The sequence below is a fragment of the Thunnus albacares genome, chromosome 15 (genome assembly GCF_914725855.1).
Source record: "Thunnus albacares chromosome 15, fThuAlb1.1, whole genome shotgun sequence".
Lineage (NCBI taxonomy): Eukaryota > Metazoa > Chordata > Actinopteri > Scombriformes > Scombridae > Thunnus > Thunnus albacares.
This window is the reverse complement of record NC_058120.1, coordinates 7,140,135-7,168,027: the sequence shown is the minus strand read 5'-3', so window position 1 is coordinate 7,168,027 and position 27,893 is coordinate 7,140,135. Positions and strand designations below refer to the sequence as shown.

General features: G+C 39.9%; 1 protein-coding gene across 6 annotated transcripts; it reads left to right on the top strand.

Annotated features, from left to right (window-relative positions):
* Positions 1-1,845: 1,845 nt before the first annotated feature.
* Positions 1,846-23,507, top strand: ttc7b (tetratricopeptide repeat domain 7B). 6 transcript variants are annotated; one of them, XM_044374986.1, is made up of 23 exons: positions 1,846-2,049; positions 4,552-4,706; positions 4,970-5,045; positions 5,193-5,285; positions 5,865-6,028; positions 6,721-6,842; positions 7,772-7,850; positions 8,264-8,439; positions 8,628-8,691; positions 8,812-8,949; positions 9,203-9,391; positions 9,631-9,748; positions 10,024-10,081; positions 10,684-10,756; positions 10,920-11,080; positions 12,226-12,342; positions 13,331-13,428; positions 14,041-14,304; positions 16,635-16,682; positions 19,578-19,718; positions 21,182-21,384; positions 22,272-22,345; positions 22,753-23,507. In XM_044374986.1, the coding sequence occupies exons 1-23, from the start codon at positions 1,929-1,931 to the stop codon at positions 22,898-22,900; spliced, it is 2,880 nt and encodes a 959-aa protein (XP_044230921.1). In that variant the 5' UTR covers positions 1,846-1,928; the 3' UTR covers positions 22,901-23,507. The 6 variants fall into 6 exon arrangements, with proteins under 6 accessions (XP_044230921.1, XP_044230920.1, XP_044230923.1 ...); XM_044374985.1 differs by having other exon boundaries at positions 5,865-6,034; XM_044374988.1 differs by lacking the exon at positions 14,041-14,304 and having other exon boundaries at positions 5,865-6,034.
* The last annotated feature ends 4,386 nt before the right edge of the window (positions 23,508-27,893 follow it).

The window sequence follows — 27,893 nt, the reverse complement described above, 5'->3', positions numbered from 1 at the left end:
CTGGACACACACAAAGGCAAACAACTCAGAGGCAAACACCAAGGCAAAAATCAGCCAAACTTTACTCCACAACATAACACACACACGCACACACACACACACACTGATACACTGATTTCTGTTGATTAACTAACTGTTGCAGCTCTAAATTAGCCTAATATTACTTAATTATAATTTAATAATTAATTACTAATAATGTGCTAAGTGCAAATATACTTCTTTTACTGTAACACACTCATGCTGTAGGTGACCAGTTTATGACACAGCACATTCAGGTTTACCAATCTGTTGATGCTTTGATGCCTGTTATAATTTCTTAACGGTCATGTTCACCTCTTCATATGTCCTGTTTTGTCAGATCAACACTCCAACTCTACCTGAGAGCACTCTTTCCTTACTAACAGTATTCTGACATGTTACTGAACAACCTTTAAGACACTAAACAAAATGTCCCAAAATACCCCTTCAAGGATAATGTTTACTCGTCAGAATTATGAAAAAACCTTAGGCTAATGAAAAACTTTAAATTGCTGTCTCACTACAGTAATTTATGTTTATGTATTTGAAAAGTAGAAACAGCTCACAGGTATTGAGCTGCAAATCTTTCTCTCAGATACTCCTTGAAGTCATAAATATGATAAATTCATATTGCTTCCAGCAGAGGTAGACAGTACAGTAGTCCACATAAAATAAAAATGTCCACGTACTGTAAAGCGTGTAAATAAAAGGGAGAAGAGAAATACTATTGTGAGACAGACAAAATAAGAATATGAATATGAATAAATGGTCTTTTTTGTAAGTGCTGTAATCATCTGATATAAATGTGACTGTACAGTGAAATTATTCCCCCTAAAGCTCAGGATTTATAGCAAACTGAATCAGTCAGTAAATGGAAAAACAGTGAACACAAAACAAAAGCATTACAGTTAACATGAGAGCTGTGTGTACTCGTTCTACAGCTACTGCCAAGGACAAAATTTACAGTCAGACATTGCAGTGGTGGTAGCGGTAGTGGGGGAGCACTTAGTCATCAGGTACCTATCTCTGACCTGTATTTACAGTACTGACCTCTGACCTATATCTAAAGTACCGACGTCTGACCTGTATCTACATTACCGACCTCTAACCTGTATCTACAGTACCAACATCTGACCTGGGTCTACAGTACTGACCTCTGACCTGTACCTTCTTCCAGTACAGACTGTAATCCTGTCAGCTCATGAGAGGGAGTGTCTCCACCTGCTGGTGTAGCTGGTAACTGCACCTCACGTTTGTGGATGTTTCCTACAGGTCAGCTGCGGTACGAATTGGACAAAAATCTGCAAACAAATAGGAGGGAAGTCACACATGTCACGTGGCCCACAAACTGACAGGAAGCGAACAACAAATGTGCAAAACCCTTTCACATCTACAAATTGATCCAAAAATGCGTAAATATCACTTCACATGTATTTTTGTGGTGAAACTATTTACATTTGTAAAACCTATAGCATTTTTTATGTGAAATTAAAATATGTGCACGTTATGCATATTTGCACATCGCTCTATATTGTTGTGGATATGACTTTACACAACAAATAAAAAAAACATGTTTGTGGATAGTGAGATATTTGTTGATCATGGTACACATTTGTGGACTGTCTTCTGTGGGTTACAACTATTAAAAGTCCAATAAAAACTTCCATACAGGACCCCCACTGAAACAGACTCTATCTTTAATTTTGTGTATATTTTGACAGTTATGCACCACAACAAGTCAAATTCCTCGTATTTGTAAACATACATGTCCAATAAAGATGATTCTGATCGATAATCAAAGATTTATTTCGAAAGCAGTGACCGGAAGCTGTGTCTGTTGTCTGCGTCAGCTTGACGCTGCTACGTAGCAGACTGTGAGGGATCCTCTGCTGAGGTGTTTTGGTCCCAAAATGACAGCGAGGAAGTCAGGCTCACGGCTGGAGACCGAGATAGAGCGGTGCCGTTCAGAGGGCCAGTGGGATAAGATACCGGAGTTAGTGCGGCAGCTCTCGGCTAAACTAATATCCAACGGTAAGAAAGATGTGTGTGTGTTACAGGGCCCTCTCCCCGGTGTGAGTCCTCGGTGTTTCCTGATAGGGGCAGCCGGTGCGGGGAGCTCTACAGCACGGTGCCAGTTAGCTAGCAAAGGTCAAGAGGGAGACTTTTTTCACTAGGGATATTACCACCTTTTTGGGCTGTTTGGTGTGTATGTATGGAGACAGTGTGATGATAAGACATGGAGAACTCCCTCTTGTCTTTAGTTCCTCTCTGACAGCTCTCCCTCTCTCTCTCTCCCGTCATGTTGAACTCCTCTCATGAATCCGTCATTTTACAAATGTTGTCTCTGCTTGACTTGTATGACAAGTTTTGATAATCATCGACATACAGCAACAAACACATTGGTGCACTTTTTGCGTTCACCACCATCAAATTTACCAATGGAGGGCGAATAACAACACGTCTATTTACTGAAGTAGAACAGTCACTGTTGGGTTTTACTGATGCTGAATATACCACAACAATCTAGATCTTAATTACATGTGTTAACATTTGCTCCAGGATGCGCATACATTTTCCAAAGCAGCAGCACATTCAAAATTGGCAGATTTTTTACTGTGATATTGGTATCTGTCCAAGTCCCTGCTGATGCTGAACGGTAAAAATGAACAAATACTGTCAGTCACAAAGCTGTGGTCATTTTCTCATTTTGTGCAATGTGCACATACAATCAATATGCTCCAATAATATTTTAAGAAATCTGATTATATTGCCCACCTTTTCTGTTTATTTATTACTTTAATTTGCAGTGATCTGTATCAACACACTGAAAGTGAAGTCATGTCCTTTATGTTATCTATATTTCATCATGATGCCTAATTGTTTTCTGTTATTGTATCATTGTCACACATATTGTAAGTCATGCTTTCTATAAATACAGTGATGGGTAAAAAATAAAAGACAGGGAGTTTACTTCTTGACATAGCCTCGGACACCCTTTTCAGATTTTAAGAGAATTATTATTATGTTTAATTGGAAGTGCAAAATAAATGATTGACAGGACATACAAAGCATGACAAAAAGAGACATACAACAACAAATACAGACTTATGTATTCAACAGGAGGCCTATAATGGAACACAGACAAAACAAATTAGAAGAAATAAATTCGCAAATGGATTTTCCAAACTGAGAAATATCCAGACCCTGTCATGCTGAAAATGTATCGTAGTTTCTCTTCTGCTGCTGGTGTGTATGTACTCTATCTTACCACCTCTGCAAATGGCCAAGGAATGGTGGGTAATGTATTTCATTAACATGAAGACTTTCAGTGTGATTGATCTGCTGTTCTGTCCCTGGTCTCCTGTCAAGATAGCCGTATGACAGTGTAATACAGTTATTAAAGCTGTAGCAGCCAAACACCAGTTGCTGAGAGATTACTCCAGAAAGTAAAGGCCAAACATTAAGAGCTCTATCTCATGTGGGAAAAAAGATGTAGGTGAGCAACCACAGCCAAGGAAGCAATTAGAGGAATTGCTCCTGTTCCATTGTGTAATTGCTGGATGAAACCAATTATTTCAAAGACTTTTGTGAATCAAAGTTTAAAATCCTCTGACCCCAACTGGGACCAAGGTCTGCTGACATTCAGTGGAATCATTTCAGAAAGCTTTGACAATATTTCTGTCTTATGTCTTAATCTTCATCTTGGTGAGAAATGCTCGGGCATGTCGTTATCACATTGACTAAATGTGATTATTAGAATAGAATAAATATAAATAATTTAGAGTCATTGCTTTTGTTATGTGTTTTACAGTTTCAGTCCATTTCTGAAGCTTCTGAAAAAAAGCTCCCATTATGGAATGTAATGAGCACTGTGAGCTCTGGTCACTGACTGGGATCAGTGACAGGATTACTGGTTATTTCACCCTTTGAACCTCTAAACACACACACAATTTAGAAGCTTGTTCCTATATAAGTCTATACATAATTCTAGCTGGTATGTTTATAAGCACAGCAGGTGCAGTGTCAGTATTAGATAGACCTCAGATTGGCTGTAGATTGATCTTAGATTGGCGTTAGTACCGTGTATAGTGGTCAACTAATCATATAGCTCTTAGATTTATTTCTAATCTACCTTAGATTGGCTTTAGATTGGTTGATTTAAACTGTCAGATTGATCCAAGACTGACTATATTTTATGTACCTCAAGCCTGTTAAATGGTTGTGGACCAATAGGTACGCTGTAGATTAGAGCCCAACCGATAAATCAGTAGATCATTGCACAAATATTAGTATTGGAGTGTTTGTCAATAAATGACAGGATATTGAAGTGTAAGCAGTGTCAGTATTCTATAGTTAGTTCATTAGGAAGTAGTAAAAGTTTATTTTTCAACTGTAAAATATCCTGTACATTTCTTGGTTGAAACTGTTACAAAAAACACAACAGCAATATTTGTATCATCCTCAAAAATCCTACATTGGTCGGGCTATACTGTAGATTAACGATTGTTGTTCTTATCATATGTGTGTGTGTAGATGACCTAGGGGAGCTGTTGTTGGGGGAATGCAAGCTTCAGACATACCTGAAGGAGAATCCAATCAAACAGGGAGCCAGTCCAAGGGGCCCGCGACCTAAACTGGTGGAGGTCAGGAAACACCTCACTGCTGCTCTGGACAGAGGAAACCTCAAGGTAACTGGATGGAGAGATGACTGACAAATGAACTGAATGCCTGTCTTGGTTTGGTAGACAATTTGCAAACCATTCTTGAGTGTATATCGTTTATTATACAAATTGATTTCAGTTTCTATCAGATCATTTGGTGCCAAAAAAAACAGTGGCTCATGCAAGCCTTTCAAAATCCGCACATAAAGATCTGAAGATGGGAACCAAACTTAAGATGTTTCCTGTTTTTAATATTTTGACCTTTCAGATTTATGTTTTCTGTCCTCCAGGCCGACTACCTCCAGGAAGCGAGCCTGCTCATGGCCAAACTCTGCTATGTGGAGGGAGAATACAGAGATGCTTTAGGTAGCGAACACACTCCACTGGTTTACTAATATTTTGTATTTTTTCACTGCATGATTTCATTATCAAAAAAAGTGCCATTGATTGTATATGTACAATATTAGTGTATTGATTGATGTACCCATTGATATATAATTGATCTATTGACAGGTCACTACAGCAGGGTGAACATGGAGGACATGCAGCTGGCGGGAGCTCCTGTTTATAGGCTGTCTATGATAGCAGAGGCTTACGCTACTAAAGGTAGAAACACACACAAAACCAGTCATCATTTTACATCTTGTGTCTTTCTTCACCTGACTTCACCTACTATCAGTCCAATCAGCCTTAATCTCTGCAGTACTGCTTTGCACCACATGGTGGGAGTACAATGTCACTGCTGATCAACAGCTGCGGTATAAACCGCAATAACTAAGCATCGACGCTCACATACACACATCAGACATCTCTGTTTGTCCTTAAATAATTAATATTCAGGTGGCGTTATCCTTCATTATTTTCATTCTTCTCTAGTTTGTCTGTGTAACAGAGTACAATTTCTCTGGCCAATCGAACGCAAGTAAATGTAGCCAGTCATTTATGTTTGATAAGATATCAATGTGCCGACTATAAATTATTGATTATGTTTTGAATTGTAGGTAGGTTTGATATCATCTCTACTGGATATAAAAAATCTACAGAGAAGCAATCATTAGAGAAGAAGATCTTTCCAGTGTACAAAAAATGCACAATCAATTGTCCTGAAACTCTGTATTTCTTGGTCCTTGGTCACATTTTTTTTTTTCTGTCACCCTAAATCTTCTCTCTCCCTTTCTCCCCCAGGTCTGTGTCTAGAGAAAGTCCCAGCTGCCTCTCCATCTTTGTCCAATAAGAACACTGGATCTCCTTCATCCAATAGGAGCACAACGGATCGAGATCAGGAAATCATCACCTGCTATGAGAAGTCTGGAGACATCGCTCTGCTCTACCTGCAGGAGGCTGAGAAGGTGTGTGTGAGTGTTTCAGTGAATTAAATTGACACAATTATCTGATAAAACAGGCATTCATCAAATATCTTGTTATCGTCTGAACTCCCATGTGCTATGCAATCCCTGTGGGTGTGCGGTGAATATTCTGCTGACAGTTTGGAAGTCTGACTAATGCATTAACGCCCATGACAGCCAACTGACAAACAAATCTCTTCCTCTTTATTTGGAGAATGTCTGTTAGGTTTAAGGAGCCAATTCATATCTTGTGAAATCCTACCTTTAGAAAGTGATATCAGAGCCTGCATTTCCATTGAGAATTTATTGTCCAGATTTATACATATAAATAAACTAAATTTGATCAGTCTGAAGGCTGACAGTTCTCACCATAGCTACGGAAAAACTGAGAAATTTTCAATCAGACATTACTGTAAACATAAAAACGTAGCTGGTACACAGACAACTGACTTAGGAAGGCATGTTGTTTTCAGTTTAATTTGCACAGCTGCTGTTTGCAGAAAACTAACCTTTTGCATTGCTATTAAAAATATACTGTAACCACATTGACATACATTGACAGATTTGTGACCATTCTACTCAATGTTTTAAATAGAAGACATCATAAATGTAGGTTAGGGGGATTTAAGGCAGTACTTTTTCTATGATGTCTGTCGTCTTTTTATTTCTTACTTTATCTCTGTATGTTTCTGCAGGCGTTGTCAGCTGGAATTCAAAACCGCAGCCCAAAGCCCGGCCCAGTGGCCCAGGAACAGGAACTGGGCTACTTCCTGGAGACAGGCCTGCAGAGAGCCCATGTCATCCACTTCAAGAATGGGTAAGAGAGAACAAGACAGGTGTTGATGGACAGATACAGACGGTGTGAGTCATAACCGAGCCACAAAAAAGACAACATTTAGAGAAAAAAATATTTTTGTATTTGGCACTTTCATTGTCCTCAAAAGTTGAACTGTTTTTAAGTTTAGAGGTGTGTGTGTGTGTGTGCAACAAGTCTTTCTCCGGAGGAAATTTTCCACCCACTTCACAGTTACAGTATTGCAAAAATGCTGATGTGGAAAAAAGCAGAAAAGTGTCAACACATTTAAGTTTCGTACAGAGTGCAGCTGTTGTTCCACATACAGCAGAGATAGTTCCAGGACCATGTCAGCTCTTTTTAGTTTTTTTGCCCAGTAGTAGGGCATTGTTTTTTTACAATCCATCTCAGTGTCAGAAGTGGGAAAGAGAAGGAACTTAAAAAATGTAGACACTGTTCCTTATTCATCATGTGTGATTAAGTGTTTACACCTGAGACTATAACCTAGTGTCAGGTATAAAGACTTAATCACACAGGAAGTTCACCCACATCATGGTACATAATTACTGGGTGTAACAGCCTTTAAAAACTTGCCCTCATTTGGAGCAGCCAGCATTCAAAATTGCCTAGCACAGCATGAAATAACTAAAAAAAAAAAAAAAAAAAAAAAATATATATATATATATATATAAAAACAAAGATCAAAGTCCTAAGATATGTGAATGTTAATATCGGGGATTTATTTACTTGGCGTTAGAAAATCACCTTAAGACAGACTTTTGCTGTGTCATCTTGAAACTGGTGCAAAGCGATATCTGATAGTGATGCTACACACACCCTCTCATTCAAGTGAATCAGAAGGTGTGTCCAGACTTATGACTGGTACTGTACACATACTGAAGATTCCAAATGTTTGTTTTTTTTTGTCCTGTTTCCTGTCTTTATTGCCATAGCAACCTAACACACGGTGTGGGCCGATTTCGAGAGATCCTTCGGGCTATTGAGACCAGAACTACCCAGAACCTGCGCATGGTGAGGGATGAGTTTAGAGGTTGGCTTTTGTGAGGTCACAGATGGGAGATGTCGACGTCTCACTTTCCTCCAGCTTCTTGTTGGGCTTACTTAAACATGATGCTGCTACCCCTTTAATACCAAACTATTTACACAATGCCTTAATCTGTAGAATGTTAATATTTCCAAGTTGTGAGGAAAAACTTTAAGAAACGTTAAGGGCAAACATAAACCTCAGGATTAATAATTGATCTTGTTTGTACATGATGAATAAAGAGTCCAGATTACAGTTTATACAATGGAATGAATTGTTAATATAACTGTATTCTAAGTACTGTATATTAGAAGCAAAGTAAGCCCCAAGTAAACAGACTGCGCTGTTGGTGCCAGAGTATCTTTGCCAAATGTGTGTATGTATGTGTGTGTGTGTGTAGACCATAGCCAGACAGCTTGCAGAGATCTTGCTCAGAGGAATGTGCGAACAGAGTTACTGGTCTCCTCTGGAAGACCCACCCACCGTGTCACCATTGGATGATCACACACGGCAAGGACACACTCACAGCAAGAACTACAGCTTAAGCCGACGCCCACGAATGTACTCGGGAGAGAAGTAAGTGATAATGTGATTTGGTTGATGCTGAACTGGGAATATAGTGGAAAATGGCCAACGTGGCTCCAAAAGTATCTTGTTGCCAATGTACTTTCTCCATCTTCTTTCTTGTCACTTTTTCTTCATTTTTTTTTTCCTTTTCTCCTTCCAACTCCATCTTTCTGACTCTCTGCATTTTTCTCTCTCAGTCTGTTTTGCCCTCAGGAGAACACAGAAGAAGCTTTGCTGCTGCTCCTCATCAGTGAGTCCATGGTAAGAGCCAACACTCAGTGGAAAATATTTCACACTCCTCTCTAAAACAATGAATCCCACACTTGGCTTTGGAACTGAGAGTCGTTTCTATATTAATATCTTTGCTTGTGTGTACTCCAGGCTAACCGTGACGCTGTCCTGAGCAGGATCCCTGAACACAATAATGATCGCATCATCAGCCTACAGTCTGCCTCTGTGGTGTACGACCTGCTGACTATAGCTCTGGGCAGGAGAGGGCAGTACGAGATGTTGTCAGAGGTGAATAATACCTCATGGGCTACATAGTCACAGTCATGGTTCTGAATAACTTATTGCAATCATAATGATTGTGAAAAGTGATAAAGCCCATAGTACACCCACATGGAATTACACTACACTTAAGTTCTTTATCACATTTATGTCCCTGAACAAATAATTATTTTATTACAATCTAATCTGCTCTTCAACCACATGAAGTTTACAGATACCTTAATAACACTAATAAAATGTATCCTATTTCCTACATCTCCAGTGTTTGGAGAGAGCCATGAAGTTTGCCTTTGAGGAGTTCCATCTGTGGTACCAGCTCGCCTTGTCGCTAATGGCAGCAGGGAAATCAGCTCGTGCTGTCAAAGTTCTTAAGGAGTGTATTCGTCTAAAGCCCGATGACCCCACCATCCCGCTGCTGGCTGTCAAACTGTGTATCGGACCCCTGCACTGGGTAAGGGCCGTCCTGCAGCCATAAGTTCAAACACAGCTTGATGTGTGTAACTATCCCAAAATCACAGATGTTTTGGTGAGGTTGGCTTTAGATGCACTTCTGTGTATATACACTGTCAGATTAGTCAGTTTTTTATCTTGTAATGCCCTACTGGACACCTTTGTTTTGCCATTTTACCCCTTCATTTCTTCCCATTTTTCTCCATGCTCTCTCTTTACGTGTCTCTCTACTCAATCCAGTTGGATGAGGGGGAGTGCTTTGCAAAGACAGTGATTGATATGGGAGAGAAAGCAGCTGAGTTCAGAGCCAAAGGCTACTTGGCTATTGGGCTGGTTTACAGCCTCAAAGCCACTGATGGTAAGCGTGTGTGTGTTTGTGTGTGTATCTAACCCTTACAAGACAGGATGATATTCCCTAGTTGGGATTTGGTGTTGTTTCTTACTTTGACAGAATTAACATTAAAACTTCACTTAGTGTTGTTCCCTATCTGATGTTTTCACATAGAGATACTTCAAGACTTGAAAGACTCTCTTAAATATTGTTTTATTGTTTCACTGATGTTGTATTAATACATAGTGTGCCTGACTGCATTCTGTCTGTCTTTCTGCTCCTCTCTCTCTGCGCCTCTTTAGCATCATTGCGAAGCACACAGGAGGAGTACCAGAGGAAAGCTTTGGGAGCCTTCCAGAGGTTGGGACTGAGCCATCCTGCTCTCTGTTTTCTCTTTCACACTCATCTCTCCCTCAAGCACTGTTTGTCACAGCACAACTTCCTTTTTCACTCTAGCTAAATAAGGAATGGTTTAAAGTTACTACCCTACAAGGCTATTGCATTTTGTTTTTTATTGTTTGACCTTATGTCTGCCTGTACAGCTTTTCATCTGTGCACACAGTATATGACTTGGCACTCATTTCTATCCTTAGGCAACTTCTCTCTATAAATATGTTCTGATAGTGATGGATATATTAGAACAAGACTATAATGCACATATACTTTCAACATTAGGACTATTTCTGTACATGTGGTTGTATTTTATCACGTTGTTAAAATGCTGCAATATGTCCTACTCATACATTCTTCTTATTAATATAGTGTTACAGTTGTTACTTGTGTCTAAATGTTTAAATATCCTCTGGTTTAATTTTTACACGTTACTGTCTTTGTTTCTCTTTCACGGTTTTTGATACTGCAGCAACTCAATTTCCCCACAGGGCTCTTTAAAGTTTCATCTAATCTTATAAGGTTTTTTTATTCAGCATGTCTGAACATAAAATCTCTCTTTCTCTGTTTAGAGCTCAGAGTCTGTCTCCTACTGACCATCTAGCAGCCTTCTACTTGGCACTGCAGCTGGCTGTGTCCAGACAGGTAATACAACATATAATCACTATGTCAAAACCATGGAAGCTTGAGGTGTGAATATCAGACAGTGAAAGTCAGCAACTATCAAGGAATTATACATCTGTCACTTTACATGGTGCTTTTTGTTCCAACTGTAGTGAAAACCTGTAGTTTTTGTGTGTGTATGTAGATTCCAGAGGCACTAGGATATGTTCGACAGGCGTTGCAGCTTCAAGGGGATGATGTTCACTCCCTTCATCTGCTGGCCCTGCTGCTCTCTGCACAGAAACACTACCACGACGGTCTCAATATTATAGAGATGGCCCTGTCCGAATACCCCGAGAACTTCAAGTAAGACACAAACACTAACACAACACTCGATTTAACCCAGCAAACATGCCCCTTTGGGACCCATGTGGGGCCACTGTGGGAATAAAATGAGCCCCGCAAGGGCAGCCCACTGTGGGCCCCGTTACCGGCGTGAAATGCGGGGCACATGTGGGCCTGGGTGGGGCCCACACATCCCACCTGGACCCACTGGGGCACCTTGCGGGCCCACAGGGGCCTCAGTAGGGCTCACACTCAGCCCACACTTTGGGCTGGGTGTGGGCTGTCCCACTGGGGCACCATGTGCCCTGTGTTTCACGCTGATAATGGGGCCCCTGCAGGGCTCATTTTTCTTCCTTCAGTGGCCCCACATAGGCCTCAAAGGGGCATGTTTGCTGGGATTAGGGTGAGAAAAACAATCAAAAGGCCTTCAGCAGATCAAAACTTTTAACAAACAGTGACAGGTACTACAGCCAATCAGTTCTCTTCAAATAAACTGATATGTTTCTTACCACAAACACAGATTTAAATTTTACATTCCAGTCCTTTTGGTTAACTGCCTTGGTTCCTGCATGGACTATCCCACAGGGGAGCCTGTGTCGGCATTCTGTGGGCAAGCCCACAGTAGCTATCCCACGGGAAACCCCCATGGTGGCCCCAAAGGACAAAACTGCTTTGGGCCCTGCACGGGCTAACCCACAGGGGGGTCTGTGTGGGAATTCTGTGGGCAAGCCCACAGTGGGTTTCCCACAGAAAACCCTCATTGGGCCTGAACAAGTAAATCTGCTGTGGGTCCTGCAGAGGCTAACCTGCAGGGGGGTCTGTGTGGTCATTCTGTGGGAAACTATCACGGTGACCCCAAAGGGCAAAAGTGCTGTGGGCTCTGCAGGCTATCCCACACGGGAGCCCGTGTGGGCTTTCTGTGGGCAAGTCCAGCGGTGGGCCTGCCCACAGAAAGCCCACAGAGGGGCATCAAAGGGCAAAACTGCCCCGCATAGGCTTACCCACATGGGGTCCACGTGGGATTAGTGGACCATGCCCATGCGGGCCCCACAGTGGGCCCGCATGGGCATGGTTGCTGGGAAAGCACATACAAAGTGTCTTTTTTTTTGTTTCACTGGATTGAGGTCAGCTGAGCGTGTGTTTATTTGTATGTTGCTGTATTCTAGTCTGCTGTATACCAAGGTGAAGTTGGAGACGATGTGTAGAGGCCCAGAGGAAGCTCTGCTTACCTGTAAACATATGCTGCAGATATGGAAGAGCTTTTACAATCTTACCAACCCCAGGTACTCTGACACACACACACTCCCCAAATGCAAATAGCAATCCGGATGTTTGTCTTGGTTTTATTTTAATCCATGATGAGTTAATGTGTAAAGTTCTTAGTAGATACTTGCTAGATTTACTGAATCTAATTGCATCATTAAAACTTAAGGAATATCTTAGCTAGTAAAGACTTTAGTAAATTGGTGGCGAGGAAACATCTGTAGCAGCTGTCCACAGAGAAATATGTTTTCTAGAGTTAGTAGCATTCATGCAGTGTAGAATTAGAGGGAAATATCCAATTATGCTAACCTAATCAATGCTATTTAGTCATTTAGTCTCACATTATTGGATTAACTTTTGCTATTCAAGTTATACTGTTATTTTTGTGAAATGTAGTTTAAAATCTTCCCAGTTTACTTGATTATGAAACACTATTTTGATATTTCCTGTTAGCGTTTAAACGGGTCAGTTAGTTAGTTCAGTTATTTACACAACAGTTCCACCAAGCAGTTACTGGGTGTAAATATTTAGTACCAACTAATCTCTACATAAGAACTGGTTTGTGTGGTGCAACCTGTGTTCATGCACATACACAGAAAACTGACTTTACAGTGAAGTAATAGACATCTTGTGTCCAGCAGTTAAACTTTTGAAATGTAACATATTTGCATATTCTTACATTCTGAATTTTTCTATAAGGGAGAATAAATAACTGTAATTTTAAAGGTTTTAACAAAGTGACTGAATTTATTGGTGTAATTATTCCACACAAAGTATCTTTACATATTTTAAAACATGTCTGTAAGGGATCTTCAAACTAATACTCTTCTTACAGACAGTAAGAAAACAAAGCGTAACAGAAGCAAAATAATAGTATTAGCTCGTTCTTTTGGAGAGCATGTTTGCTTAGCAACCAACGCAATACAAAAACATTCAAACGCATGAATTGTTTTGTGTGTCTGTATGTGTATCTGTGGCTGTGTGTACATACATGCGTGTTTGTGGCAGTGATTCGGGGCGTGGCAGCAGTTTATTGGATAGAGCCATAGCAGACAGACGACAGCTCAACGCCATGACTCTGCCTGACTTCAGTGACCCTGATACTGGTAGGCACACACACACACACACACGCACACACACACACACACATGTACAAGGTTTTCCCCTCTTCTTCAGGGACCCGCAGCACCCATCCAATGAAACTAATCCAGTTGTGCTTATCTTTGTTCAGTAAACATACATTCACACACTGATTATTTTCTCTCTTGTTCTAGTCTTTTTTTGGGGTGAAATCACCTGTTGTTAACAATGTTTTAAGGGCATCAAAAGAGAGAGATGACCTTCTCTTTACTCTTTTCATTTGGATCCATTCTTTTTGGTAACTACAGATATCAGAACAAGATGTCTACCCTAATTTGCTTTCCCTTTTGTTTATCGGTTTCTGGTCCAACATTTTTCAGCAACATGAGCTTGTTTTTCTTTCTATCTTTAGTTTGTTTGATTTGACATGTTGCTCGGTTACTTTATCTATCAGTTAATGTTATTTAGTCACCACAATCACAAAAATAATAAACTTTTACATACAAAAAAAATTGTTTTCAGTTTCAGTTTGGCAACAGTGTATGGAGATTGGCAACTAGCAACTTATGTTTCTTTCCTTTCTTTATTCCTTGATTAATGTCACTTATTTGTGTTTTCCTGTTTTTGTTTTTTTTTAGTCTCAGGTTCTTCTTCTTCTCACTCTGGTTCTGAACCGGTCTCCCCATCCACAATGTCCACCTTCTCCTCCTTGCTCTCCTCCCCGCTGTCCTCCCCTTCCTCCCCTGTCTTCATCTTTCACCATCCTGTCCCTCCTCCCAAAGACCCCTCCTTCCTCCCTCCTCCCCCTTCTCCTACTCCTACTCCTCCTTCTCCTGTGCCCTCCAAGACCAGGACTCACTCCTTTTGCAACCACGTCACTCTGCGCCAGCTCTCCTCCAATTGTAATCTGCCACTACGTCCACTCGGCCTGTAGCATGGTGTGGAGAGTGACCTAAAAGAACACACTGAGTTTATGGGAGATTTGCTTATTTCTTAACTTGGATGTTATGTAATGAGACCATTCCTGGAATACATGTTTCTCTGGTGCTCTGTGCAGTATGTTTATAGATATTAGTTCACTAGCAATATCAAAAAGAGGAAGACAAAAATTTTCAAAATTGAAAAATTTAGCTCATCAACTTGGTGATGCAACTTGGTTTATTGCTAGTATTAGGAAATAAGTACCACGTGAAGTGATTTTTAGCTTTACACTGTTCAGTCCACCGTTGCTTAGAGTACAGCCTTCACTTCCTGTGGAAAGTGTGAGACAGTCGTACATGTCTGTGTTGAGTTTGAGTTACCAAAAGTCTGTTAAGTCAACAGTTCCAAATGCACAGTTTTAATTAATCAACAATTAATGAAACTGCAGTTGCTCAGTTTCCCGTTAATATGTTTTTATGTTTGGTACTTAATTCTAGTGTCCAGTCAGTGTGAAATACATGGAAGTAAAGCCCACCATGTTATTATCTTATCACTGGACTGGGAGCATCCATTGTTATGACAAGCATTGTCAGTGGCTGTGTAAGTGAAGTTTCATAGCTTCTGTCTACATTTAAGCAGAAGATCAAGTATGATTATATCAGACGGCTAACCTGATTGTGTCTTGAGCATAAGTTCAGTACCTTAGTGTGTGACTCTGCTGCACGAGACAGAGCCCTCAGTCTTTAAGCTGGAGTTGAATCACATGTAAAAAACATTGTCAGATTTGAATCAAGGACTCTCAAATACTACCTCACAGATTCATGAGATTGCAAACGAGACAGTTTGTAACTTCTGCTCAATAGTGGCTCCAAATTACCGCAATGCTAAATGCTAAACTACTATTTAGCATTTAGGTAAAAATTTAGCTAGCATTTAGCTGGATTTTAAACTAATATAACAGTCGTACTAGTGGAGATGAGTCATAAAGTCTGTGAAGTGACTCACTAATGTGTGTTATACAGAAATATTTGTGCAAAGTTTGGTAAATATTTGCCACCATGCGCTACTGGTCATATCTTATGTCATATCCATATTTGTAAGAGGAAGAATCTTCCAGGGACATGTGGCTCATTTTTGGAATTTCCTTATTACTCAACTAGTAAGATGACCAACAAGCTGACGTCCCAAAAACTCAACATGACCGATCGCAGTCTGTTGTAGTCTGTTGACTTCACTAAGATTGTAGACAAGGTGAATCTTGAAGTTGAATTGTTGTTTAAACCTCACAAGCATGTTTCAAACTAAACTGACTAACGCTTATGTTCTGAGTTTTGGATGTGTTCCATAGTCACACATAGTTCTCCTGCTGTAGATCATATGGTCCTTTTAAATCTATGCATGATTACTTGTAAAACTGATGCTTTGGTTGTGGATCAGAGTGCAGTTGTGCTGCAGTTGCTTTGCATTTTTCTGACCTACTCAGGTGAATGTGCACCTGCTCACTTGACATACAACAGTTCAAACACTATGACAAACCCTCACAAACGATGCAGCCAGAATTTAGAGATCAGTAGGGATCTTTTTTTTTCCTTTCAAAACAAATTATTTATTCACTGATTACTGAATTACTGTCTCTTCAGATCTATCTTCCTGTCCCTCGGCCATTTGTCTTTGGTCCTATTTTGCATCTTCCTCCACTCTTTCTGTCTCTGTGAGAATTTTTCATCTCAGCCAACATTAATTTGTCTTGTTTCCCAGTTCCAACCTTATGTTGTCTTTCCTTGTTGCCATCTATTCCACTAATGATGTTTTCTCTGAATAATATTGGTTGTTATTTAGTTAAATAATTTAGCTCCTTTCATTTTTTTTTCCCTGAACACAATTTTTCTCAGCCAGCTGGAAAATAGTTACATTGTTTAAAATGGTGAATACAAATTCACCAAAACTGTGACCATTACTGAAAATTACAGACTGTTTCTTACTGTAATTAATAGATAATTCAGTCTAGGTCAACATAATTATTATCAGTAAATATGCAGAGTCGCTGCTAAGTAAGCACTTATTTGAACAGCTTTAGTTGGTATAAAAAAGGCACAAGTGGAAGCATCCTGTCTCTGTTGATGTGGTCTAAAAGGCCACTGTGAAGAATGAAATTCTCCTTGTTGTGCTGTACACTTTTCCTTTTGGGAATCTGTGTTCTTCTTTTTTTTGATCATAAGGATTTGGATATCTATCTCTTTCTCTGTCTCTTCCTCTCTTTCAATCATTAACAATCGTCTTTCTTTTTTTTCCCATCCCTCCGTTTTTCAAGGCGGCCTTCAGGACGCCACTCTAGGTTTTTCCTCCATGTTTTCTGTTTGTAAGTAGCCATCTAACCTCCATCTGACTTTCCTTTTTCCATCCATTGTTCCATCCATCGGTCCCTGTTGACCTGCCTTTCTCTCGACGAGGTTCGGATATATGTACAATATCTGCGCAAGGAACATATGTACATACATCCTTTGCTTTTACTTGATGTCGGCAGCCAGTTATTAGGAGAATTGTACAGATTTTTCTTATTGGTTGTACATGATTTAAAGGAATACAATGATTTAAAGGAACATCTCTCCAAAAACAGTTTTGTGCATACACACTCATAGTATTTTGTCTCATTATCTTACCATAATTTTAAGAAATTGTCACAGAAAGCCACAAAACAGAATATTGCTGGGACAATATTGTTCAATCAATGAGACATATGGCAGCCTCTACTGGCCCTTTACACTCTTTTATACATTGTGTGGCACCAGGTTTGATTTTGCAACAAAAAATTAGGTGATAATGCAGCACGATGAGAAGTAAAAGGCAGAGAAAGCACTTCCAACATGTTTATCTTTTTCAGTAAAGCAAAGGAGAGACAATGCAACACCAGAGAGGCAGACAAGAAGCAGCTTCTTGCTTGTGACACTAATCATCAGAAAAGTGGGGTCATTATATTGACACAAATAGTGTCTGATCTCAGTTTTCTTGCCACTGTCATAATTAATTAGCCATGATAGATTGCTATCTAACAAGCCATTGTGGAAGGTTTGAATGGGGGAATAAATACATGCATCTATTTTCAAGGTTTAGTTGTTTTATTGCCATTTATACTAACTCAAGCACACCGTACATACTCTATGAATATAAGATTAACTGTTAATCATCTGGCAGCTGTAGGAATGTGCATTATACATACTGGAAACACAGGGGAAACTTACACTAACCAGCTTAAGCTGTGGTGATTAGCTGCATTTTTTTCTGCAAGTCAGTGTATTCCTTTAATTCACTTAGAAGCTTTTGTGCATGTGTTGCTGTGTGAATTAAAGTCACTGCTGGAAGTGAGCAAATTTGTAAATGTCACTGAGTGATATCTTGACAGATTGACTCGCATATTGTTAGGGGCACAAAATGGCACAAGTGAAAGCAATCCATATGAAAATCCCACTTCTCTACCTCTCTCTCTGTTTGAGCAATCACTGACGGATCAGCGGAGTCACACTTTCTCTCTCAGTGTCAAGGTGATGCACCTTTACATGAGGATTGTAATTCAGGAACCAAACGGCGGATGTAGGGAAAATGGAAATGCTGCTGAAACATCTGTAAGCGTAATTAATTCTGATTTTCATCCATTTAAAATTAATTTTGTGAGCAATATATGTTATGATGTTTCAACCTTAATGTCTTTGTATTTGCTGTACTCATCACCAAGTGCCTTTCAAACCAGGCGACTCAACTTTAAACGTGTGTGTGAGAGAGAGACTTCGCCTTTTTGTCATTTCCCTAAATCCACTTATTAGCAACACACTCTTCCTCTCTTTGCTCGCTCACTCACACGCACACACAAAGCCTTGAATATTCAGATCTTTCCTCTTTAGCTCACTCATCCTATACACATGGGTAGGTTTCTATTTCCCTTAATACACACACACACCCTCACACACACACACGCCTATGTTACTATTCAGATCAGTCACTATTGTTTGCCCGTCTTTTTAAGAGTTTGCAGCTATCTACAAGAAGACAACTTCATGAAGAAAGAAAACCTTTTTTTCATTTCACAGCATTTAATGAGGCCGTTGAGCAACAGAAGAATATATTCTATAATGTTAATCATAATCAGATTTGCACGCAGAACAGATCATGGTTGATTTAAAAAGTATCATTGTTGAGTCAGTATTTATCAAAAGAGCCTTTAGAAGCAGTTCGACACTTGAGTTTATTTATATTATGTCAATGAACTTCACACGTCTTGGGCATTGCCATTGTTTGAATCATTACTGAAACTGTTGAATCTAGCATTTCAGTCAAAATGTATCATGAAAATATGGAAAGAATGAACTGCTTTAAAGAGATATTACACCCAAAACTTACCTTTACAGTATACAGCGCTCACCCCTTTAAAGGTGCTTCTAAAAACTTCAACTTCTCTCCCAACCATCTGCATACTCAGCATGTTCTTAACACTCTTTATATTGGAAAATGTGGTTAAACACACCGAAGTCTTTGACAAGATACCATGTTTAGTATAGACTGTTTGGAACATATTGAGTGTATGGATAAACAGCAGAGATGTGGATTATGCTTCAAGGGTGGTTTGAGGTGCCTTTGAAGAAGTTTTGCTTCATTATTTAGGTATATGCAGTACATAACATCAAAGCATATGGAAAAAATGTGGAAAACATGATGGGAGTTTACAACACAAACATCATTCTATGTTTTGCTTTCACAGACCTGCAGTGTGCATCTGCAGTTCCAACACAGTGGCCATTTTGCATCCCTGTAACAACCTGATGTAATCAGACAAAATCAGAGCGACACTTCTCTCAATTACTAATCAGTAGAGTGCAGAGTGATGCAGTGTTTATGCATGGTGGTGCAGAGATTAATGCATTTTAACCTGGTTAATCCAGGGTCATAACACTGTGTGTTGCAGCGTGTGGAATGGTGTGGACTGATTAAAGGCTTTAGCGCAGGAACAAAATACTTTGCGCCATGGTGCGCCGACAGTCTTGAGCTTTTTATTTCACCCAAACAACACTGATTTCACTTGGAAGGTTCCTCTTTTCTCTCTGAGGTTGTGGTTAACGAGTGAAATCGTCTGCTGTAGTGTTTGGTTGGAATAAAAGCCTGCACTGTGGCACATGGCTGCCTAACGCTGCTTCAGTGATAAGACCATCTATTACCTTCAGGCCGATGCTCTGTATGTATAACTGTCTGATTCTGCCCCTCTCAGGTTCGGTGCATGCTACATCTATAGCAGCCAGTCGTGTAGAGCAGGCTCTATCTGAGGTAGCCTCCTCCCTGCAGAGCAGCGCCCCCAAACATGGACCCCTTCACCCCTGGATGACTTTAGCTCAGATCTGGCTGCACGCAGGTATGAGCATGCACATTCAAATACACATACAGTACATGAAGGCACAACAGATTATGATTTTGCTTTATTTTTGTGATCTTTAATAGGGTTTAGAGAGAGGAAAAAAGGCAAGATGAGATAATGATGGTGTTTCCTGTTTGCAGCCATTTTGATTCTGATGCTACTTTAGAAGAGAATTTCATTTGATCTTTTATTTTAGTGAAGAAATGTTAGTGTCACTTTCATTTGACAGGTGGTTTGATAAGCATCACCTCCAGGCAGCTGCATGCCACATGTTGGTTAATAAGTTGAAAACTTTTACATAGTATAGGCTTATCTGGGCTTTCCCCATTTCAACATGATGACATGTGTGACATCCTGCGGTTCATATAAACGTATCAGACAACAAACTGTGAAAAAGGAAACATGTAGGTCATAGAATGCCTTATTGACTCTATTAGCTGAAAATAAGTGTAGCGAAAATTTCTTGATGTTGATTTTGAAATAATACCAATTAAATTGAAGCTACATGTGTAAAACAGCATTATTTTTTACATCTCATCCTGTATGAGTTCAAAACAACTTTTGTTGCCTAGTTTTGCCCAGAGTGGTAAAATATGTTAAATCATTGTCTTTCCAGTATTTTTAATTGACAGATGGTGTTTTGTACACATTGCTTATAGAGAAATACCCTTCCCATACCGAATAATGCAGAATAAAATGTTTGCTGGTAGTAGATGTCAAACTTAAGTCATGTAAAATTGCAAGTTTGCAACTAAAATGCTGTATTTGCAATTGAATTATCAAAACTACTATTACTACTACACCACCAAATACCAAAATATAACACCCTTATCAACCGGTCAGCTATCATTTTTTGTCTCATCTCATTCTGAAACACATGATCTTCCTCCTGGTTGGAATGAATGTACTGGCATTAGCCTGCAGGAGCAGTTTGATGGCCTTTGCATACACACCAGATTTGATTTCCTTTAGAGTACACTTGAGCCCTGATCCTCATTTCTGCATGACCAGCAGACACTTGTAGATGCAAACATAAGCAGACTGAAGAGTTACATAAACAGATGCAGACACCATGCACACACACACAGAGAGACATGGACAGAGGTTGTTTGTGCTTCTGTTTATCTCTCCAGCTGCTTCCTGTCAGAGGTGGTCATTTCCAGCTCAGCGACACAGCTAATATAATCATCCAATCACAGGACAGACAGGCAGACAGTTCAAACTCATTTCCTCTCTCTGTCCCAGTCGGAGCAGCTTGCATGGGAAATGCAGTCTTAAATTTTATCAGATAGAGGCTGCCAGTTACGCTGACCATTATCTCACTTGTTTACAGTAAATATATGGAGCTTTGGAACTGCTGCATGTTTCACATTTTAATAAAACAAAAGGAAACCTGCTGCACTGGTTTAGTGTGTTTATCTCCCCAATGTTCTTCCCGCTTATCTGTGTCTCTCTGACAGCTGAGGTGTACATCGGCATGTCGAAGCCCGCCGAGGCCTCGGCCTGCACGCAGGAAGCCGCCAACCTCTTCCCCACCTCCCACAACGTGCTGTACATGAAAGGCCAGATAGCCGAGCTGAGAGGCAACATAGACGAGGCCAAACGCTGGTATGAAGAAGCCCTGTCCATCAACCCGACGCACGTCAAGACCATGCAGAGACTGGTAATGCACAAAACACTCATGTTCTCCCTCTGCTCTGTCCTTGTGTTTGATCTCGTGGGAATGTTACAGATCTTCAATCTGCCTGCAGTGTCTGTAGCGCCTGAGGGTTTGTGTGTTTTCTGTATTTAGCCATAATCCTGTGAGACAGCGCTATTAGACCTTCTGTAAAGAGAGGGAACAGTGTCTCCCTCTCTTGTTCTCTGTACACTCCTCTGGGTCTTTCTTGTTTCTCTCTTATTGGCTCTCTGCTGCTGTTTGCACATTCACTTGAAGCCAGGAACATGCTAAACCAGTTAGTGTATAGAAGTGACGTATAAAACCCTCAGAGAGCCAGTTGACATCCGTGCTGACTTTCCAGACTACATAAATAAAAAAAAAACATGTGCCTGAGAATTGAAGGATTCATTCAGACAAGTTTACCAAATATTTTAGTTATTCATATAAACAGTTTTCCTGATACTTTAAACCAGATCTACATTCATTTAACTTGTCTCATACCCATATTATTATATCTAGTTTAAAAAAAAAATGAATGTACCTTTACCATCTATTTTACAGCACTTTTCAAGGGGAGTAATGCAATGTGGGAGGGGGTTGAATTCATATATAAACACCTGCAATAGACAAAGTAGCCAGTAATGCAGTTCATGACACATAGAGCGTATTGGTAATGATTCACTGATTCAGTGCTGCAGTTAAATATATAATGTTGCAAGAAAGATGAAACAAGTGAGGGAATAGTGAGCTGTAATAATTTAGTAATTACCATAAAGTTCGTTTTTTTTTAGTGTCTAATTTAAATAATCATCACCATCATGAACTTGAAGTGAAATAAAATGCACAGAAATACACAAGCAGACTATTAATGTTCGTCTTCCGCTCCACAGGGTCTGATTCTCCACCAGCTGCAGCGCTACAGTCTGTCTGAAAAAGTGCTGAGGGATGCCGTGCAGGTCAACAGGTGGGTGTGTGTGTACCAGTTTAATGGGTTTTTTTGTAATTTGTGTAAATTTAATTGTAATTTTTTATAGCACTTACTGCAATATTTTTCCTCTCCTCTGCCTCCTCCTATTGCTTCTCTTCTTTGTACCTCCTCTCCTGCTTCCTCCTTGTTCTCTCTTCTTCCTCCCTCCCTTTCCTCTTCTCATTTCCTCTCCTCTCCACTTGATTCACCTCTCCTCTACTTACTCCCCATCTTATCTCCGTTCCTCTCCTTGCTTCATTTTTTTCTCTCCTCTTTCCTTTCCTCTCACCTCCCTTTTTCTGTCCTCTTCATCCGACTCTCCTCTTGCCTCCTCTTTTTTCTCCTATTAATCTCTCCTTTTTCCTCTTCTTTGTTTCTCTGCTCCTCCTTTTTCCTCTCCTCAGTACGGCTCATGACGTGTGGAACAGCCTGGGCGAGGTGTTGCAGGCTCAGGGCAACGCCGCCGCTGCCACAGAGTGTTTCCTCACCGCCTTGGAACTGGAGGCCAGCAGCCCCATTCTGCCATTCACCATCATACCTAGAGCACTATGAGACACACACACACACACACCACACACATACACACACACACTCACAAATATAGCCTAAGTACTGTAGCACAGTGGCACAAATGATGGACCTGTAAGCTGCACACACTCCATACACACACACAGCATGCCTGCATGCCACTTGCACAACGTTTTACTGCCATACCTTCAGACACACACACACACACACACACACACAGTGTATACAAATACATGTAATACAAATAAATATACGTAGACGCTTCACCCCGCCTGCCCACCTTTCCCACAATTCTTTGCTGTGGCTGTGAACCCTAACCTCATGATGATGCTGCAGCTGAAGTGAAAGAGATACACCTTCAGCATGTCTGATGCCACACTGCTGTGTGTGTGTGTGTGTGGTTGTGTGTTGATATGCACTTTTTGTGTGCCTGTTTTGTGCCCGTGCATGTACACCCATGTTTGTGTATGTGTGCCAACATGTGGCCTGTGCATACTTGTGTCTGCTATGTGATTTATAGTATGATGTGCGTGTTTGTCCCATTTAAAGATGTAAATAAGATCCAATTTGAGTTACTGCTCTGCCATTTCTAGCATTCAGAAGCCTAAGCATTAACATTTTGTTTACATGTTATTTAGTCCAAAAACTCACACACACACACACACACACACACACACACACACACACACAGAGTTTATTTTCCTTTCGCACACTGAGGGTAAATCCAGCAAATTTGACAATAATAAATTATGAGCAGGTAAGCGGTTTTCTCTATAAGCCAAACAGTACTGATAATCTTCATTTACTCAAACAAAACACACACACACACAGTCACTTGTTGCTGTTTATATGGAGAGGATCACAGTTACTGTATGGCTGGCTTAGGACAGCCAGTTCCTAGGAATCTACTGGAACACAGACAGACATGATCAACAGATCACGGAAGAATCAATCAATATATTAAGTCTAAATGCCAAAACGTGGGCTGCATTTACACACACAGGAGACTGGATTTATAACAGCACTTTTTTTGGAGTTAAAGCACACTTTATCTTATATGTAAAGCCTTTACAAGCTCCCTTGTTTAATCATATTTCCGTGACATTCTAGGATTTTACAAAGGCTCTCAATGTATCAATGTATGTAGTATTATTCAATTTCCCCATGGGAACCATTTAAAGTTAAAGGAATACCTTTATTTTGCTTATTTGCCAAGAGTTAGGTGAGAAGATAGATACCACTTTCATGTCTGTATGCAAAATATGAAGCTACAGCCAGCAGCCGGTTAGCTTAGCTTAGCACAAAGGCTGGAAAAGAGGGGAAACTAGTCTGGCCCTGTCCAAAGAACACAAAATCCTCCTAACAGTACTTCTAAAGTTAGTTTAATCTGTGCAAAAAAACCTAAAAAGACAATGTACCGTTCAAATAAACAAGATAAAATGTGTTAAGTAGTGAGCTTTAGATGTGCTGGTAGGTAGCAGCTTTTGTTGCGTTCGGACAGAGCCATGCTAGCTGTTTCCCCTGTGTTTCCAGCCTCTATGCTAAGCTAAGCTAACTAGCTGCTGTCTGTAGCTTCATATTCTGCATACAGACATGAGAATGGTAATGATGTCTTTTTTATTTTTCAACTCTTGGCAAGAAAGTGATTAAACATATTTCACAAAATGTTGAACTATTGCTTTAAAATAAATTCCATGTCCTTATTAATAAACACACATTTTTAAATTCCTGATCTACTTTGAAGCATGAGCAGCTGTAGACACAATGACTGAACAAGAGTGCCACCGACAAAAACTGAAATAAAAACATGATAAGTTTCATGTAAATGTGTAGAGCTCCTGTGTAACATTTATATGTTAACCAACTGTAATTATGGACGAGCTACACATAGTTTCTCAAGAATCAGATTCTCTGTTGTGTGTAAATGCAACCACAGTGATTGTGTTGTCTTTATGTCATGTCACAGTCATGTTACATACAACTAGATGAATATAGTTTTTTTTCTTATTATGATTATAAATACAAAGAATTTATTGTTGTATATTTGATCGTTCCATGTGTATTATTACTGTTATTATTTTAGAAAGTAAATTATAATTCTATTTTCTGGAGAGTGATGTTACTGAGATGCTGTAGGAGGAATGAGAGGTCGATGTGAGCTCAGTCAGTGAGTCCTTTGTGCTGTAAATGAATGCCTGAAATTCAGATGATAATAATGATGATGAGGATAATAAAAGTGGTCAAAAACAAGCTTAACATGATTTGTCTGTTTGTTCTGTTTGATATATAAACCTTTGTTTCAGCCATCATACAGTATTTGTGCTAGTTTAAGCTTGTGTGTGTGTGTTTGACTGTGTGTGTGGCGTTCCCCCTGGCTGTGACCTCGGGGCCAGAGGTGTGTGTTACTTTCTCAGGTGCGTCCTCCTTCGTGTGTGTTTTGTCAGAGGATTACAGCGCTGACAGGCTTCGTCCTGGAGTGTCAGGAAGCCACTGATCAGTCTGTCACACACACCAGACACTACAGCCCCCCCACTACTGAGGTCCCAGCTGGATTCTCGGGTATCGGTGACAGTCAGTCTCTTTTAAAGGTCATGGCCTCACCCCAGACATGTACTGCACATGGGGCTGATATTAGTATTTGATTACAAATTGATTGTACGACTTGAGAGTACTAAGTTGAAAATAAAAATAAGCACAAGCTGAGGACTCCTGACACTTGTTTGAAAATGCACAGCCAGATTTTAAGTTACTGATATTGTCCTTCAGTATTTCTATTTTGTACCTTTTGCTAGTCCATTATATTTCATCAGACTGCATGAGATAAATTCAACTGAATATTTTTTGTATAATTTTATTTTTTATATATATATAAATTAGGTCTTGTGTCTCCACGCTTTCATTTTAGCTCAATGTTCATGCATTTTTGACATTATCTTAAGATTATTTCAGCCTGTAGAGACATACTGTATAAACCTGTCTGGAAGCAGGAAAATCCAACACAACACAACAATATGATGCCACTAGACCTGCAGTTATTATTTGATTAATCGATAAGTCGCTCCCCAAAAAATTAATTGGAAACTATTTTAATAACTAATAAATGATTCAAGTTAATGTTCAAGCAAAAACATTCTTGTGTTGCAGCTCCTCTAATGGGAGGATTTGCTGCTTTTCTTTGTCTTCGTGATCATGAACTGAATATCTTCAGGTTTTGGTACATCAGAGAAGGTTGAAACCTTTTATGAGTAAACAAACATAAATCCTTTATATATCCTGTTTTCTATAATAAATTATGGTGCAATATTTGCCCTCCCTTTGGACACCCCCAATCCCTGCTGTCAGTGATTGTAAATGTTCAATATTCAAAAACGGAATAAAAAGGGAATATTTCTATTTTATTACTGTAAACAACAGAGATACACACCAGGGGTTTTATAGGGTGAGTCTGAAGGGTGATGTTGTTTTATTCAATAGTTAAAATTTTACTTTTTCATGCCAACAGATTCAGCGTTGCCTCTGAAACAACATTTTCATTCTGGTGGATACACAGTTCAGCTTCTGCTGAAATCCACTAAAGGAACTATGTGCAGCTGTTGTTATTTGAAGATTGAAGAACTGATGGTGCTTACATGAGACAGATATATAAATAAAATAAAAAGGACATAATCGCATATTTTTGGGAAACTTTCCAATACTTCCTCTGTAATGACTGGAGAATTAAACAAGATTAAACAATTTATGTTCATGAAATTTGGGGATTTTTCATGAATGGGGAAACAGTTTTGGAATGATGAAGGCAAAGAGGAAAGAGGGAGAATGAATGTCTGCAAATATACTGAAACGTATAATGTTATGTCCAACACTAACACAAACACACACGCACACACACACACACTGTCCCCACACCATTCTTTTGGCTGTCAGATAGAAAAACTGAAATATTTATGCTGGTGAAAGCTGGAGCCTGGAGTGGGGGTTTTGCGTGTGTGTGTGTGTGTAAGTGTGAGCGAGCAAGAGAGGAAGAAAGTGTTACTAATGAGTGGATTTAGGGAAATGACATAAGGGTGTTGTCTCTCTCTCTCACACACACATTTTAAGTTGAGTAAGCTGGTTTGAAGGGCACTTTGTAAGGAGTAATGTATTAGATGCAGCAGTATGAGCAATTTAGTGCAGTCACACTGTGTGTAAATTGAGATAAGTTTGAGGCGAATGTGAGAAAGAATCTTCTGGATTGGAAACCCTGTTAATAATGTTGGAGTGGCAGCTCACTATAGCAAGCAGTGAGCTGCAAGATGTATTAATACGCCTCAGACGGTTACATAACTACAACTGTGTATGTGTGTGTGTGTGTGTGTGTGTGAGGGAGAGAGAGATACATGGATAAATCTAACACCTCCCACACTTCTCCATCTCTGTCTTTCCTCTCTGTCCTCTCTGTCTCTGTTTGTCTGTCTGCATCTTAATTAACGCCACAATCACAATCAGCAGCTACGTTTTATATATTGTAGTAAGTAGCATCAGTGCAAATACCAGTAGTATAAATATATGCTATTGTTTATTGCTTATTGACATACTTCCCCAGTAAATAGTGTCTTTGTTAGAGCTAAAACTTCCATAAAAAAATCATATCAGCAGGTTTTATGGTTTTAAGATGCACTCTGAATCTCTTTTCATTTCTGTCTTTTCATCCCTCGCTCTCTTCCTCTCCCTCAAGTCCTGGATTTCTATTACTGTCTTTCAACCTCTTCATCCCCCACCTCCCTCCCTCCCCTTGTCTCCTCTCTTGCTCTATCCTCAAACTCCCACGGTTTTCTGCTCCCTCTCTATCCCTTCCACCCATCCCATGCCTGCTTCTGTTGCCTAGCAACACCTCCTCATCTGCAGACAGACGTTTCTCGACGATCTGAGGAAGTCCTTATGACACATCTCCATACACACTGCACTGTAACATTACACTAATGAGGATGTGTTAGTGTCCATCATCATCATGATACACTGACATGTTTGTTCCAGGGTT

Coding starts and splice junctions, on each gene's coding strand:
- ttc7b (XM_044374985.1), top strand. CDS start 1,929: ATGACAGCGAGGAAGTCAGGCTCACGGCTGGAGACCGAGATAGAGCGG. Junction 9,749..10,023: donor CAGCCTCAAAGCCACTGATG/GTAAGCGTGTGT, acceptor GCGCCTCTTTAG/CATCATTGCGAAGCACACAG. Junction 13,429..14,040: donor CTTCAGTGACCCTGATACTG/GTAGGCACACAC, acceptor GTTTTTTTTTAG/TCTCAGGTTCTTCTTCTTCT.